At 42.8% G+C, this 16,343-nt stretch overlaps 1 protein-coding gene across 6 annotated transcripts in view; it reads left to right on the forward strand.

Moving 5' to 3' along the window:
• The window catches only part of hepacamb (hepatic and glial cell adhesion molecule b), a 361,487-nt gene that overhangs the window by 317,886 nt on the left and 27,258 nt on the right, over nucleotides 1-16,343 (forward strand). For 4 of the 6 annotated variants that reach the window (XR_007265349.1, XR_007265348.1, XR_007265350.1 and 1 more), the window contains exons 1-4: nucleotides 9,003-9,039; nucleotides 11,075-11,110; nucleotides 12,111-12,146; nucleotides 14,719-14,754. Coding sequence is in view for 1 of the 6 variants with exons in the window: in XM_048615454.1 (XP_048471411.1) it covers nucleotides 11,075-11,079 (5 nt within the window). In the remaining 5 variants the exon portion in view is untranslated. Of the gene's footprint in view, nucleotides 1-9,002; nucleotides 9,040-11,074; nucleotides 11,111-12,110; nucleotides 12,147-14,718; nucleotides 14,755-15,486; nucleotides 15,702-16,343 lie in introns of those variants that run through there. The other 2 variants (XM_048615454.1, XR_007265352.1) reach the window with 2 other exon arrangements.

Below are 16,343 nucleotides of genomic sequence, written 5' to 3' on the forward strand. Positions count from 1 at the left end.
GTTATCTCAGATATTCCTCCCTATCTCAGTTCTAAAAGGTCGCCCCTTCAACCTGAGGCTGTGCCCTCAGGTCCTAGTCTCTCCTATTTGTGGAAACATCTTCTCCAATTACACTCTATCCAGGCCACTCAGTACACTAAGTTTCAATAGAATCCCCCTTAATCCTTCTAAACTCCATTGAGAACAGGCCCAGAGTCCTCAACCACTTCTCATATGGAAAGCCCTTCATCTCTGGGATCATTCTTGTAAACCTCCTCTGGATTCACTCCAAGGCCACCACATCCTTCCATAGATACAGGGCCCAAAACCACTCACAATATTCCCAGTGGGATCTGACCAGAGCCAAACACAGCCCCAGCAGTACATCGTTGCTCTTGTACAAAAACTGAATTTGTTGGAAAAGCTCAGCTGGTCTGGCAGCATCTGTGAAGAGAAATCAGAGTTAACGTTTCAGGTTCAGTGATCCTTCTTTTGCTCTTGTATTCTAGCTCTCTCAAGTGGGATGCTAACATTGTATTTGCCTTTCCAACTGCCAACTGAACCTGCATGTTAAAATTAAGAGAATCCTGAACTAGGGCTCCCAAGTCCCGTTGTGAAGACTTTCCCCATTTAGAAAATAGTCAACACCTCTATTCTTCCCACCAAAGTGCATAACCTCACACTTTGCCACCGTGTATTCCATCTGCCACTTCTTTGCCCACTCTCCTAGCCTATCTAAGTCCTTCTGCAGCCTCCCGCTTCTTCAAAACTACCTGTCCCTCCACCTGTCTTTGTGTCATTTGCAAATGTAAGAACAATGCTCTCTGTTCTTTCATCCAGATTGTTAATGCATAACGTGATTAGTTGTGGTGCCAACACAGGCCCCTGAGGAACTCCACTAGTCACAAGCTGCCATCCTGAAAAACAGCCCTTTATCCCCACTCTCTGCCTTCTGCCAATCAGCCAATCCTCTATCTGTGCCAGTACCTTGTCCCTAACACCGTGGGCTCTTATCTTGTTTAGCAGTTTCCTGTGCAGCACCTTGTCAAAGGCCTTCTGGAAATCTAAATAGACCACATCCCATGGTTCTCCTTTCCCTAACTTGCTCATTACATCCTCAAAGAATTCTAACAGATTTATCAAATATAACTTCCCCTTGACAAAGCCGCACTGACTCAGCCCTATTTAATCATGGACTTCCAAGTACTCCGCAATCTCATCCTTAGTATTGGAGTCTAAAATCTTCCCATTGACCAAGATCAGACCAACTGGCCTATAGTTTCCTGTCATCTGTCTCCCTTCCTTCTTAAACAGGGGTGTTACGTTAGTCATTTTCCAGTCCTCTGGGACCCTCCCTGACTCCACTAATTCCTAAAAGATCACCACCAACGCCTCCACAATTCCCTCAGCTATCTCTTTCAGAACTCTGTGGTGTAGTCTATCTGGTCCATATTATTTATTCACCTTCAGACCTTTCTTCCATCTTCTCTTCCCGTCCCCCACTGCCCCAGCTATTGCTTTTAGAGTTATCCTCTGCTAGCTTTTAAAGGCTTCCCAATCTATTGGCTTCCCACTAATCTCCACCACATTGTATGCTTTTTCTTTTGCTTTTATACTATCCCTGACTTCTCTTGTCAGCTGCAGTTGCTTCATTCCTCCCCTGCACCTCCTCCCAACCTTGGTATATTTGTTCTTTCTTGGGATGAATTTCTGCTGTGCCTCCCAAATTACCCCCAGAAACTCCTGCTGTTGCTGCGCTATCGTCTTCACTGCTACGCTCCCCTTCCAATCAACTCCAGCCAGCTTCTTCCATACATCTTTGTACTTACCTTTACTTAATTGTAATACCGTTACATCTGATTCCAGCTTCTCCCTCTCAAGCTGCAGGGTGACTTCTATCGTATTATGGTCACTGTTCCCTAGTGGTTCCTTCACCTTAAGCTCCCAAATTCAATCTGCCTCATTGCACATCACCAAATCCAGAATTGCCTGTTCCTTGTGGACTCTAACGTAAGCTGCTCTAAAAAAAACCTATCTCAAAGACATTCCACAAATTCATTCTCTTGGGATCCGTTACCAACATGATTTTCACAGTCCACCTGCATATTGAACACCCCATGATCATTGCAATAGTGTTGTTCCTACATGCCTTTTCTATCTCCTGATTTATTTTCTTCTCCACATCCTGACTACTGCTAGGAGGCCGGTACGCAGCTCCCATCAGGACCTTTTCTCCTTTGCGGTTCCTCAACTCTACCACACTAATTCTACACCTTCTGATTCTATATCACTTCTTACAATCGATTCAATTTCATTTCTTACTAACAAGGCACTCTGCCCCCTCTGCCCATGTGCCTGTCCTTTCGATAGGATGTGCATCCTTGAATATTTAGTTCCCATCCCTGATCCCCTTGCAGCCATGTCTCTGTGATACCCGCAACATCATACTTGCCAATTTCAACCTACTCCACAAGCTCACTTACCTTGTTTCGTATACTACATACTGGTTAGGCGAAGGGGTGGAGGCAAGGAAAGGGAGGGGACATAGAGGGGTGTGGGTCACTGAGTTGTTGCAGCTTGCGCTCCTTAAAGCCTAAAAGAGAAAAGGTTTCAGGGAAAAGATTTCATGTTAAAACATTGAACAAGCAGGAGAATGAGGTCAAGCTGGCAGGGCAGGGCACTTCTGTGCCAGCGTGAGGTGCTGCTAATGGAGAGAAAGGTCGAAATTGTGCATATGGCGACGCGTGGCACTGACTATGGATCTCAGAATGAAGCAAAAGCAGCTGTCTGAGGAACGTTATATATCACAAAGGTACCTCTAATCCTGGGTGGATTCAAAACACGAAGGATGAAGTTTAAGTTGGAATCCACTGGAGTGAGTCTGAGCTGGAGCAGTCACTGAGGAATGAGATGTGGCTGTGGCAACGGGTTTTGGCAAATATTTTGTCAAACTCTAGACCCAACAACAAAAGTAATTATGGTGAACAAGAAGAAAGATTAGATCAGAAATCCTGTTGGAGAGGGGAGCAGAACTTCTTCAAGGTGGGCATACCTGGAAGAGATGTGGCAGTGAATTAAACACTGAAATAAATCAAAGAGCTAAGGATTCTGGGGATCTGAAAAAAGAACAGAAATTGCTGGAGAAACTCAGCAGGTCTGGCAGCATTTATGGAGAAAAAGCAGGGTTAACACTCATGCAAAGGATCATACATTGCCATTTCTGCCACCTATGGTGGGGTGCCACTACCATGCACATAATCCCCTCCCCTCCCTTTTCAGCCTTCTGCACGTTCCCTCCACTTACAACAACACCTACACCCTCACAGCACTTTCCTATATAATTGCGGAAAGTGCAACACCAGTCCATTTACTTCCTCCCTCCTCAATATCCGAGGCCACAAACACACTGTTCAGATGAAGCACAGAGTTACCAGCATTTCACTCAATCTAGACTACTGCATTCACTGCTCACAATGTCTGCTCTACATTGAGGAGGAAAAGATGCAAGACTGGATGATAGCTTTGTGAAACACCTGCACTGTCTCTGTAAAAATGACCCTGAGCTTCCAGTTGCCTGCCACTTCAACACATCACTGTGTCCCCTGGCCAACATCTCTGTCAGAGGCTTGCTGCAGTGCTCCAGTGAAACTTAACACAAGCTGGAGGAACAACACTTCATCTTCTACCAAGGTACCTTACAGCCTTCAGGACTAGACATTGAGTTTAACAATTTCAGAGCATAATCACCTCCTTCCATGTCGATTATCTATCCCCACAACTCGAGGTTTTGTCATGCTCATCCAATCTGTTTTCACCTATTGATAGTCCTCTATCATCTATCTGAATTCTCATCTTCCCTGGCTTACTATCAACAATCTCTTTGTCCACCTAACCTCTTTAATCTCTCTTTCTGATCTCCGTCTCCACCTAGCCACTCACTCCTTGCTTTTCCCACTCCCCCATCATCAGCATAAATACCACATTTACCGAGCTGCTTCTAGTTCTGAAGAAGGGTCACTGGACTTGAAATGTTAACTCTGTTTTCTCTCCACATATGCTGACAGACCTGCTGAGTTTCTCCAGGAATTTATGTTTTTGTTGTTTCAAATCTCTCAGGTATTTTAAGTTAAGGCAATATTTTTCCATGTCTCTTGGGTAGAGACGCAGAGTGGAAATTTCTGGAGTCATTTCAAAGTAATTGGATAAACTATGACTTGATCAATAATTTAAAATAAGCAATAATGATTATTGGTTTCTTTCAAACTGCTGATTTCCAAACAGTCTATTCTTTGATATCTCCATGAGATCACGCCTTCCCTCTCGACCTAAATATACCTCATTTATCCAGGCTTAACCCATATTAAGGTCTCTAAAAAGGGGTCATTTTTGGAACCTACCTCCAGCTCTTGGACATTCCCCTTGTATCCCATTGTATCCTAAATGTACCCAAGATACTCAAGATAATTGGGACCAAAAGACAATGCAACTTCCCCAATTGAAGATTAGGCAATGGCTAAGCCAATGACTATTGATCAGGATTAAGTGTTCAATAACAGACTTTGAGTTAGTGACTTCAGGAGACTAGAATTCAAAGACTGGGTAATGGCCCACAGCACAGTGAAAATTTGAAATCAAATCAGAAGATGATGATAGTCACTTTAAATTAACTGTGGAACATTCCCCAGAGTTTCCATCATATCTGACACAGGTACTAGAAACCTGCCTTATAACTAGTGTTAGTTCTACTCAATTTACTTATTTCCTGCTTGTTTTTTGCAGATCCTGTCAATAGCTCAACATCTGGGTCAACACAAGGTAAGAACTTAACACAAAGCTACCAGGCCTGTGGATTGTAACTAAAAAATGATATTGTAAAATGGTCAAGAGCTGATCATGGCCTGTGCAATGAGTTTGATGAGGAAATTGGCACTAAGTTCCACTCCAACATTGACCCTGTGAACTCCCAACTTTCCCGTATCTGTATACACTAGTATGACCAGATGCTGACTCTGAAATACCACGTACATTGTCTGGAATATAGCAAAGTTAAACAAGCAAACTACTGAAGTTAATGAAGCTTTTTTAACAATGACAAAATTCAATTGCTCCAGAATTGGTTGATAGATCAGTGTTTCAGGGTAGGTACTTGAGGGCAGTTAATGATTGAGGGCACCTTGGTGTTTGAAGATAGGCGGGTGTTTAAGGATATATTTGTATTTGATGATCGCCTGCCTTTGAGATCATTCCAGATAAATGGAGCAGAGGCTGCAGAAAGGGAAAACACTGCACAAGGAAGAAGGAAAAATGCTCTCCATAGAAGGTGCTACCCAACCTGGGTTAAAAAAGAACAATTCTCACCACTTCACTTGATCCAGGAGAAACTCCTACTTGATTGGTTTATTCCAGATTGAACCAGACAAAATGCAAACATTACCCAGTATATCATTCATTTCTGCATCTGGGAAGAGATGAACGTCCTTTGTGCAAAAAGAGGCAATTTCATTATTTTCTCTCTAATCAAAAGATAAGCAGGAAAAGGACGAGCATGGATAGCAGGATTCCCAATGATGCATGGCAGCATCAATTGCACATACGGGTCTGTGGGACTGCTGTCAACGAAAGAGGTAAGGAGCAACAAGGACTGTAATTCCACCAATATGCCTTGGTTTGCGACCCTATGTAATAAATCATGTTGGTGACTACCTGCTGGAGTCGTGACGGCTTCTTCCTGGGGCAATCTGTATTCTCACTATCTTCAGGTCACCAGGAAAAACCACATGGTAGATGTCCATGGATGAAGAGTCCTTCTATACATGACTGATGGTCCCCTCTATGATCCATCTATACAAGGGCAAAGGAGTACAGTAAAAGATATGCTTCCTTCAGAAATATTGTGGAGAAAACCATCTGTGACAATATTCCATTCGCTTTCTTAATCACTCCTACCAGCACATTAATTTCATGTACCAGGTCACCCAAATCTCTCTGCATCTCAGAGTTCTGTAATCTCTCTCCATTTAAATCATGTGCTGCTTTTCTATTCTTCCTGTCAAAGTGAGCAAGTTCACATTTATCAACACACACACACACACCACACTCCATCTGCCTAATTTTTGCCTACTCACAACCTATTTATATTCCTTTATGTCCCCTTTAGAATTTACTATCATAATTAGTTTGTGTCATAACAAACTTCGCTACCAAAGATTCAGTGCCGTTATTCAATTCATTGATACAAATTGTAAATTGTTGAGGTCCCAACACAGATCCTTGTGGCAGCACACTTATTCCATCTTGTCAACACCAAAATGACACAGTTATGCCCATGCTCTGTTTTCTATTATCTAACCAATCCTCTATCCATGTTCATATATTGCCCGTAGACCATGAATTCTTATTTTGTGCAGTAATCTTTGATGTTACACTTGTCAAATGTCTTCTGAAACCCTATGTATAGCACACGTCCGTCTTCATCTATGTTGCTTGTTAATTCTCAAAGAACTCAGCGAAATTAGTCAAACATTAGCTGGATGTTAAATGGTAGATGGGCATGTAATATATTGACCAGGTGGCTAACCCACTATCTTCTACACCCATCCCTGAGCTCACTCCCAAAATTGGCAGATCACCCACCAACAGTATTTGAATAATTAGGGGTCAACTGAGCTGGTTAAAATGGGAATTGGCTTCCCATTTTTCTTGAAAGGAGGTTTATAGGAGCATAGAGCTCATGGCACTAGTGGGTGAATTAGCTGGGCAACTCCTGAGGGCAGGAATTTCTCCCACTGAGGGAGGGGGAATGTTTTAGACAATTTAGTGCCCTACAGCACCAGGGTTGGCTTCCAATGAATAGATGGTTTACTTACAATTTTCCTTCTGTAGGGATGGGGCAAGTGTGAGCAGGCTGCCAACCAGTCCCTCCATAACATTACTCCAATGCTATCCCTTTCTCCAAACCATATTGTCTCTGCTTGATTGCATTGAGATTTTTGAAGTGCCATGCTATATTTTCCTCAATAATAGAGTCCAGCACTTTCACTGTGGAAGATCTTAGGCTAACTGGGCCTTACTTTTGCTCATTCTGTTTCCTAACTTCTTAAGCAGAGGAGTCACATCCACTATTTTCCAAACTGATGGGACCTTTCCAGAATTTAAGAACTTTTGGAAAGTTAAAGCCAATGCATCTACAGTCTCAATTAAGTGACATTTGCACCACACAAATGCCAAGCTATGACCATCCTGGGGGGTTACCATTGACCAGAAACTCAACTGGACTCACCACATTAACAGAGTGGCTACAAGAGCAGGCCAGAAGCTGGGAATACAGCAGAGAGTAATTCACCTCCTGACTCCTCAAAGCCTATACGCCATCTACAAGGCACAAGTCAGGAGTCTGATGGAATACTCCCCACTTGCCTGGATGAGTGCAGCTCCAACAACACTCAAGAAGCTTGACACCATCCAGGACAAAGCAGCCCGCTTGATTGGCACTACATCCACAAGCATCCACTCCCTCCACCACCAACGCTCAGTGTCAGTAGTGTATACTTTCTACAAGATGTACCGCAGAAATTCACCAAAGATCCTCTGACAGCACCTTCCAAACCCACGACCATTTCCATCTAGAAGGACAAGGGCATCAGAAGTATGGGAACACCACCACCTCCAAGTTCCCCTTCAAGTCACTCACCATTGTGACTTGGAAATATATCACCATTCCTTCACTGTCGCTGAGTCAAAGTCCTGGAATTCCCTCCCTAATAGCATTGTGGGTCAACCCACAGCAGGAGGACTGCAGCGGTTCAAGAAGGCAGCTCACCACCACCTTCTCAACGGCAACTAGGGATGGGCAAGAAATGCTGGCCAGCCAGTGATGCCCACATCCCACAAATGAATAGAAAAAAATTTAGTCACTTCTTTTAAGGTCCTAGGGTGAACTACATCAATACCTGGGGCTTGTCAGCCTTTAGTTCTAATATTTATCTCAGCACACTTTGCCTGATGGTGTATTTGTATTAAGTTCCTTCATCCCTGTTACAATTACTTCTGGAATGTTAATTATATCCTCTACAGTGGAAGCAGATGCTTACATCATCTGTCATTGCCTTTATTAATTCCCAGATTGACCCAGTACAGCACTTTACTCATTCATTCCTTTTTTAGCTCAGTTGGTTGGATGGATGGTTTGTGATGCAGAGCAATGCCAACAGTGTGGGTTCAATTCCCACTGTAGCTGAGATTGCTGTAAAGGACTCTCCTTCTCAAACTCTCCCCTTGCCTGAGGCGTGGTGACCCTCAGGTTAAACCACCACAAGTCGTCTCTCTGTAATGAGAAAGTGGCCGTGTAGAAATTCATCCATTTTAATATTTCTCACTAGCTGTCTAATAAACTTTAATTTGTCCCTTCTTATTAATCTTTTATTCATTCTTTATTTTCCTTCATATTCTATCTAATCTTTTAATCTTTGCAGAATTGCACCCTTGTTCTTTCAATTTGCTATTATTTTACTAGCCATGAGTCTTCTGGTTAAAAACTATTCCTAACAACCCCAAACCTACTTGGAGGTGAATGAATGCATGAACTTTTTCACTAGCCATGAACCTTTTGATTAAAATCTATTTCTAACAACTGGTGTTGGGCAGGGCTAGAAAGAGTTAAAGCTCAAATGGAGGGACAGAGTTGCTCAAGCTGAACAAGTGGACATGCTACAGTCACGTACACAATGGCTACTGCTCAGACCAATCAAGGAGAAGGGATGCAGTTCTGGTCCCTAATTGGAAGAATCAGCCCTTAGCAACACAATGTAGATGTCTCTGATTGGATGGAAACTAAATCAGGGCTAAAACCCAGCGTGGACAAACAGGAGGTTGGAAGAACACAGCAGACCAGGCAGAATCTAGAGGAAAGGAGCAGTTAACATTTTGGGTTAATACCCGAAATGTTGATTGCTCCTTTCCACCAGATGCTGCCTGGCTTGCTTTGTTCTTCCAGCCTCCTGTTTGTCTACATTGGATTCCAGCATCTGCAGTTTTTTTGTCTCTAATAAAACCCAGTGTCATGTGAGTGCTCTATCATAACTTACAGAGAGAAACAATGCATGAGCAAGCCATTAAAGAGAGGAAGGAAGGGAGGGAGGAAGGAAGGGAAGGGAGGAAGGGAGGGAGAGGAAAGGAAAGGGAGGGGAAGGGAGGGAGGAGAAAGGGAGAGGAAAGGGAGGGAGGAGAAAGGGAGAGGAAAGGGAGGGAGAAGAGGGAAAGGGAAGGAGGAAAAGGGAGGAAGGGAAGTGACTCTGAAATCTGGCCAGCTACACATTCCTGGGTAATGTGTTTCAATTTAAGTGCAGTATTAAGTTAGCAGAAGCATGACTTGTGTGGTTTCATCTGACCATTTACAATTTGTATTTGGGAATAATTTGATATTTGGATATATTTGATACTTGATGTTTTGATACTTGATGCTTTTGAGAATAAAAGAGCAGATTGATTAAGTTAAAGAATATGCTGTACCTTCTAAACTCACTTTCACTGAGATTAACTGTTATATGAGACTGAGAGATTCAACACCCCAAAACTACTTAAAGGTGAATGGATGAAGGGACAGGGCAGAAGGAGACGATTGGGGGTGAGATGAACAGTGGGAGACTGCTGCAGTGATCCTCTTGTATATCATGTAAATAAATTCCTTTTAAAGAAAAACATCAAAGTCTGCCCTGATCTTATCAAAACAGATGAACCTATACTGAAACAATCTTGCTTTTTGATATGAAATGCAAGTTTGCTGATGATGTGACCGTGGCTCTCCCACTGTGCATCTCACCCCCAATCCTCCCCTTCTACCGTTTTCCTTCACACTCATTCATGCTGAGTCTGAGTACGTGACTGCTAGAAATCCCAGAATCATCCGTGCGAAGGCCTGCGGAGAGGTGAATCATAAGCTGTGATGTGTTGAGCAGCAGGAGGGCTTGGTCAGTACGGTATGGTATGTGAAGATACAGTCACTGCCCTTGACCATTCCATGAGGTCAGCGAGCTTGCTGCAGCCTGTCTCTAGCAATTGATGTCCCGGCCCATCTATGTCCATTCCATTCAGAGGGTACTCCCTGAGAACCACATACCCTCCTGTCTGCACTACTCTCTCCTCTTGTTGACCACCATCAATAAGGCGAATGGCATTCTTGGCAGATGTATGCATTCAGGAGTCTTCTCGTTCCCCTGGCTCTATTTTTGCTCAACTTGCCCTCCCTACCATTGCTTGTAGCCAATTATGATCCCATCAGATGACAGTATTTTCATTGTACTCCCCTTTGAGACAGGCATTAAGAATTGGAGGATAACTGCAGTATACATTAGCCAGGCTGCTCCCTGACCCAACCAGCAGGGAGGGTCATCACAACGGGGTCAATGTTACACTCAGGCGAATGAGAAGGCAGTTTGGATGCAGTCATCCTCAACAGGACTGAACATGGGTGGTTCACAAATCACAGCTTCCTATGCCTCTCAAGATAGGAACAGGCACATTTTTTACTCAGTTGTCAGGCTAGAGAGCTCTTCAAAAGGATGTTATAGTTAGCCCAGCTGGCTGGTCAGCTGGCTTTAAATGTGGAAAAATACTAACAGTATAAGTGTTAATTCTCATGCCAGCTGAGGTTACCATGAAGGACTCTCCTTTTCAACCTCTCCCCTTGCCTGAGGTATGGTGACCTTCAGGTTAAACAACCACCAGTTATCTCTGCCTAACAAGAGACCAGCCCTATGGTCCAGGAGGACTATAACACCTTTACAACGTTTGAAGAATAGTTGATATTTAAGGCAATGACTCATAGGTGAGAGTTTCAGGATTAGCAGACCAATTATAATTATGGATCTACAGCTAAACAAAAATGTTAGAGGGTTACATAATAGTCTGTGGTTCAGTGAGGATTTGATTTATAAAGTTTTAGAGGATGATGATAGTTACACTTTAAATCTGACATGTAAATTAAGAATACAATTGCAGCAAATCCATTGTATTTGACACAGGGACTAGAACTTGCCTTTATAGCTTGAGTTAGCTGACTGTAGCTACTTAATTTTTGTCATTTTGTCCTTGTTTGCAGATCCCGTCAGCAGCTCGGCCACTGGCACAAGGCAAGGTAAGGATTTAGCACAAAGCTGCAAAGCCTGTGGATAATAACCAAAAGTTGGCATCGTAAAATAATTCAGAGCTGATTATTCAGCGCAACTAGCTTGAATATGCTTAAGCTCTACTTGGATCGATCCTGTCAATTCTCAGCTTGCCTGTGTCTGAATGTACATTTGTGTTGAGATTCTGCCTCTGTTCACTAAAAAATGGGCAGCACAGTGGCTCAGTGGTTAGCATTGCTGCCAAAACAGTGCCAGGGTCCTGGATTTGATTCCACCCTCGGGTGACTGTCTATGTGGAGTTTGCACATTCGCCCTGTGTCTGTGTGGGTTACCTTCAGGCACTCTGGTTTCTTCCCACTGACCAAAAATGTGCAGGTTGGGTGGATTAACCATGCTAAAAATTGCCCTACAGCCGCTGGGTTAGCCATAATAAAAATGCTCAGCACAACTGAAATCCTTTATCCATGATAACATCTCGTAAATTTGCTTTGCATCCTTTCAAAATCCTTAGATTACACTCCTTTCCTGGAGTCTGTGATACTCCCAACTGAAACTATGCAAGAGATTTTTACCATTCTAGTGTGATTTATTTTAATGTTCTGTATCTCTTTCTAATTTCACAATTTCTAAGCCATCTTATCAACCCGCTGGCATCTTTAAAGAATTTTGCAAAATGGATCAATGTCTTTGTACTATATCTGTACAACTCTTCATTGTGCCATCTATTGTAAACTGTTTTTCCATATTCCTCACAAAGTATATAACTTCTCACTGCTCTGAATTAAGGGACATTAAGGAAGGTTGCTGTTTACAGGCTAGACTATTCATGAGTTGATGAAGATTTTAAATGAAATATCTCAGAAAAGACCATAGCTGTAATTTAAATTAGACTGGTAACCAAGGACTACATTCTTTAGATCTTCCATTGCACAGGAACTGGAAACTTCCCTTTAAGTCGTATTAATTCACTGTAGGTATTAAATTTAATCATTTGCTCTTTGTTTGCAGATCCTGTCAGTAGTTCAAGCCCTCGCTCATCTCATGGTAAGAAGTTAAAACAATGTTTTGAGATCTGTAGATGATAACTAAACAATTATAAATGGTCAGGAGATGATCATTATCTACCTGTTCAAGACATAGTGGGGACTGCCGATGCTGGAGAATCTGAGATAACAAGGTGTGGAGTTGGATGAACACAGCAGGCCAAGCAGCATCAGGGGAGCAGGAAAGCTGACATTTCGGGTTGAGACCCTTTTTCAGAAATGGGGGAGGGGAAGGGGATTCTGAAATAAATAGGGAGAGAGGGGGAGGCGGATAGAAGATGGATAAAGGAGAAGATTGGTGGAGAGGAGACAGACAGGTCAAAGAGGCGGGGATGGAGCCAGTAAAGGTGAGTGTAGGTGGGGAATTAGGGAGGGGATAGGTCAGTCCAGGGAGGATGGACAGGTCAAGGAGTCAGGATGAGCCTGGTAGGTAGGAGATGGCGTTGGGTCTTGAGGTGGGAGGAGTGGATAGGTGGGAGGAAGGACAGGTTAGGGAGACAGGTACGAGCTGGGCTGGTTTTGGGATGCGGCTGGGGGAGGGGAGATTTTGAAGCTTGTGAAGTTTACATTTTATACCATTCAGCTGCAGGGTTCCCAAGCAAAATATGACGTGCTGTTCCTGCAACCTTCGGGCGGCATCGTTGTGGTACTGCAGGAGGCCCAGGATGGACATGTCGTCCAAGGAGTGGGAGGGGGAGGGGGAGTTGAAACGGTTCGCAACTGGGAGGTGCAGTTGTTTGTCGTGAACTGAGCGTAGGTGTTCCACAAAGCGGTCCCCAAGCCTGTTCAAACTGTTTGATCAGGGAATTAGCACTAGACTGCTTTCCACCTGCATTTGACCCTATTAACGTTCAATTCTTATGCAGCTGAATCAGATTCTGATTATCTGTAAATATTATGCCCTGTGATGAAAAAAACAGAAAAACGAAGCTGAAATTAATACAGAGATAGTAGGAACTGCAGATGTTGGAGAATCCGAGACAATAAGGTACAGTGCTGGATGAACACAGCAGGCCAAGCAGCATCATAGGAGCAGGAAGGCTGACGTTTCGGGCCTAGACCCTTCATCAGAAAAAATGAATACATCTTTTTTAACAATTGTCTAAGGATGTAATAAATGCTTGAAGGCTTGTTAGTGTTTCAGAATAGGTTGTAAATTGAGAATAGATTTGTATTTAAGGATAATTTGATACTTAATGAGTGCTTAGTATTTTCTGGTGGTGTTTGGCCTTTCAGTCTTAAAAGTATTCATTGTATAGATTGTATAGAGATAGGTTATTTTTGGCAATTTGTTTGTAGGTGAGTTATGATTTGAGTGTATATTTATGTCTTGGAGTAGGTTAGCATTTGACGTTAGATTAGAGACCACGTTAGCACTTAAGGATAAGTTGGTGTGAGCAGAGGTTTGAGTTTGATGCTAGCTTTTCAGGAAGATTAGTATAAGAGGTCAGGTTTGTATTTGAGGTCAGGTTTACGTCTCAGCGATTTGCAAGATGAGAGTATTGACTACAGGAGCTTTATTCTGACACGAGGGAATGCCTTTTCAGAAATACATGACTATATTCTTTAGCATAGTTCCTTGAAGGTGGAGTTGCAGATAGACAGGATGGGGAGGAGGAAGTTTGGTATGCTTGCCTTTATTGGTCAGTGCATTAAGTATAAGAGTTGAGAGGTCATGTTTTGGCTGTACAGCACATTTTTGGGATACTGCATTCAGTTCTGGTCTCCCTGCTATGGGAAAGATGTTGTTAAACCTGAAAGGATGCAGAAATGATTTACAAGGATGTTTCTGGGGTTGGAAGGGTTGAGCTATAAGGAGAGGCTGAACAGGCTGGGGTTATTTTCCCTTGAACATCAGAGGCTGAAGGATGACCTTCTACAGGTTTATAAAATCATAGAGTGAGTAGCCAAGGTCTTTTCCCCAGGGTAGGGGAGTCCAATACTAGAGGGTGTAGGTTTAAGGTGAGAGGGGAAAGATTTAAAAGGGACCTAAGGGGCACTTTTTTCATCCAGAGGCTGGTGTGTGTATGGAATGAGCTGCCAGAGGTAGTGGTGGAGGCTGGTACAATTACAACATTTAAAAGGCATCTGGATGGGTACATGAATAGGAAAGATTTAGAGGGATATGGACCAAATGCTGGCAAATGGGACTGGATTAATTTGGGATTCTGGTCAGCATGGACAAGTTGGACCGAAGGGTCTGTTTCCGTGCTGTTTAACTCCATGAGTATGACTCTATGAGATGCTAGTGGCCATAAATGGGCATTTTGTCCTCAAGAAGCGGCCTGAGAGCAGACGACCCTACAGGTTTAGTGTTTGAATATTTAATACCCACCAACAACAAATGACCAGGGCAAGGACTGGCAGTTAAATTAATAGTTAGAGGTTTTGTTAGGTGAACCTAGCAAAGATTAGATAAAGATCTTAGGATTTGGTGAAGATATGAAATTAATTACCTTTCTGAAAATGATGCCACTTCACTTTAAATCTACTGTAGGGTGTTTCTGTTTGAGGAAAGGTTAGGGTTTGTGTTAAACTAATTTCTTATTTAATCCTTTCCTCTTTGTTTGCAGATGTCATCTGTAGCACATCTACTCCCACACGATCAGGTATGGATCTAACACGATGCAATCTGTAGATAAGACCGTGAATTCACTGCCACTTACAGTAGAGACTGTAAGCTATGTGGGGAAAGCTTTCTTTGATGTTGCTGACTGGTTCCTACGAGCACTGTTCTTCCCCAGTTCATCCTAGTTCCTGCTGCAGGGGAAATAAAAATTTCCTGCACGCTAACGGCAGTAGCTTTTATGGGGCTGGAATTCATAGAGTAGTGACAGCTGGTTGCAAAAGAAGAATATCAGAGATCCACAATGATCTTAATCCACAAATCTAGTCTGTACATCTTAAATATGGGAAGCTGCAGTGTTTACAGTGAACAGAGTTTATGTTTTGGTGGCTATGCAACTCCCTGAAATTTAAACTAGCATTTATTAAGTTAATGATCAGAGATTATTGAGATCTGTTAAGCCTCAACGTTGCCTTTCGTGTGAAAGCGTTTTGTTTGTGATATTATTTTCAGAATGGACTCTTAACTCGAAGGCTTTGTCTCCTATCGAACAAAATCCTGAGTTTTACAATCAGTGTAGATTATTGAGGTGGCAACTAATGATTAGACACAGATATTCCTGCCCAAAAGTGCTTAAGATGATGACGACTTTTAAACTGGATAATAATTAACCCATTGCAGCTGATTAGAAATAACCGTGTTTTAAACAAGGACACATTTTTGTATGAGTTCTACTGCAGAGTAGTTAAGAGCTGAGGACAGTTTAGAGAAATACGTAGACAATGACCCACTTGCCAGGCTAGAAAGACAATGAAGTCAAACAAATACCAGCCATTTGAGGCTTTTGTTGCAAAAGCAGAAGGGACAAGAAATAGTTAACTCACTTGCGAATTTGGAAATGTCTGCTGGAGGGCTGGAAAACTGGTTTCAGCTGATTTATTTGGCACATGGGTCGCAATTCACAACCAGCTAGAGCCCATGCAGATCCAAGTAAGTAACTGCAATTTTAATTTCTGCACCAGATATGTGTTGTCTGCCACTCCTTGATTTCCATGTTGTTTGTAGCCATTGCATGCTGTAGACGGCTGTGGCAGGGTTGTTTGTCAATCATGTAATGTAGACAGCTCCACTTAAAGAATCTCAGCCTGTTTAAGGAGGAGGGAGCTGGCCGTGTCAGTTTAATATTAATCTGGAACCCCAGGCTAATGTTGTGGGGGCATGGGTTCAAATCTTACCATGACAAATGGTGAAATTTGAATTCAGTAAAAAACCTCCTGAACAGCATGGTGTAAAAACCCACTGGTTTGATTAATGCCCTACAGGGAAAGAAATCAGCCATACTTACCTGGTCCCACCTACATGTGACTCCAGACCCATAGCAATGCGGTTGTCTCTTAACTGCCCTCTGGGCAATTAGGGACGGGCAATAAATGCTGGCTTAGGCAAAGGTGCCCATATCCCATGAATGAATTTTAAAAATATTTAAAGGTAGCTGCATATCTGCAATCATACCTCACAGAAAAATCAGATTTCACACATTAGAAGGATTAATCAATGATAAGGGAGAGGACCGCTGTGCTTCAGTAAGGCTCCTCTGAAAGCTCTGGTCTACAAGTGGGGTCCATGGGGGAT

Source organism: Rhincodon typus, chromosome 32 (genome assembly GCF_021869965.1).
Source record: "Rhincodon typus isolate 14 chromosome 32, sRhiTyp1.1, whole genome shotgun sequence".
NCBI lineage: Eukaryota > Metazoa > Chordata > Chondrichthyes > Orectolobiformes > Rhincodontidae > Rhincodon > Rhincodon typus.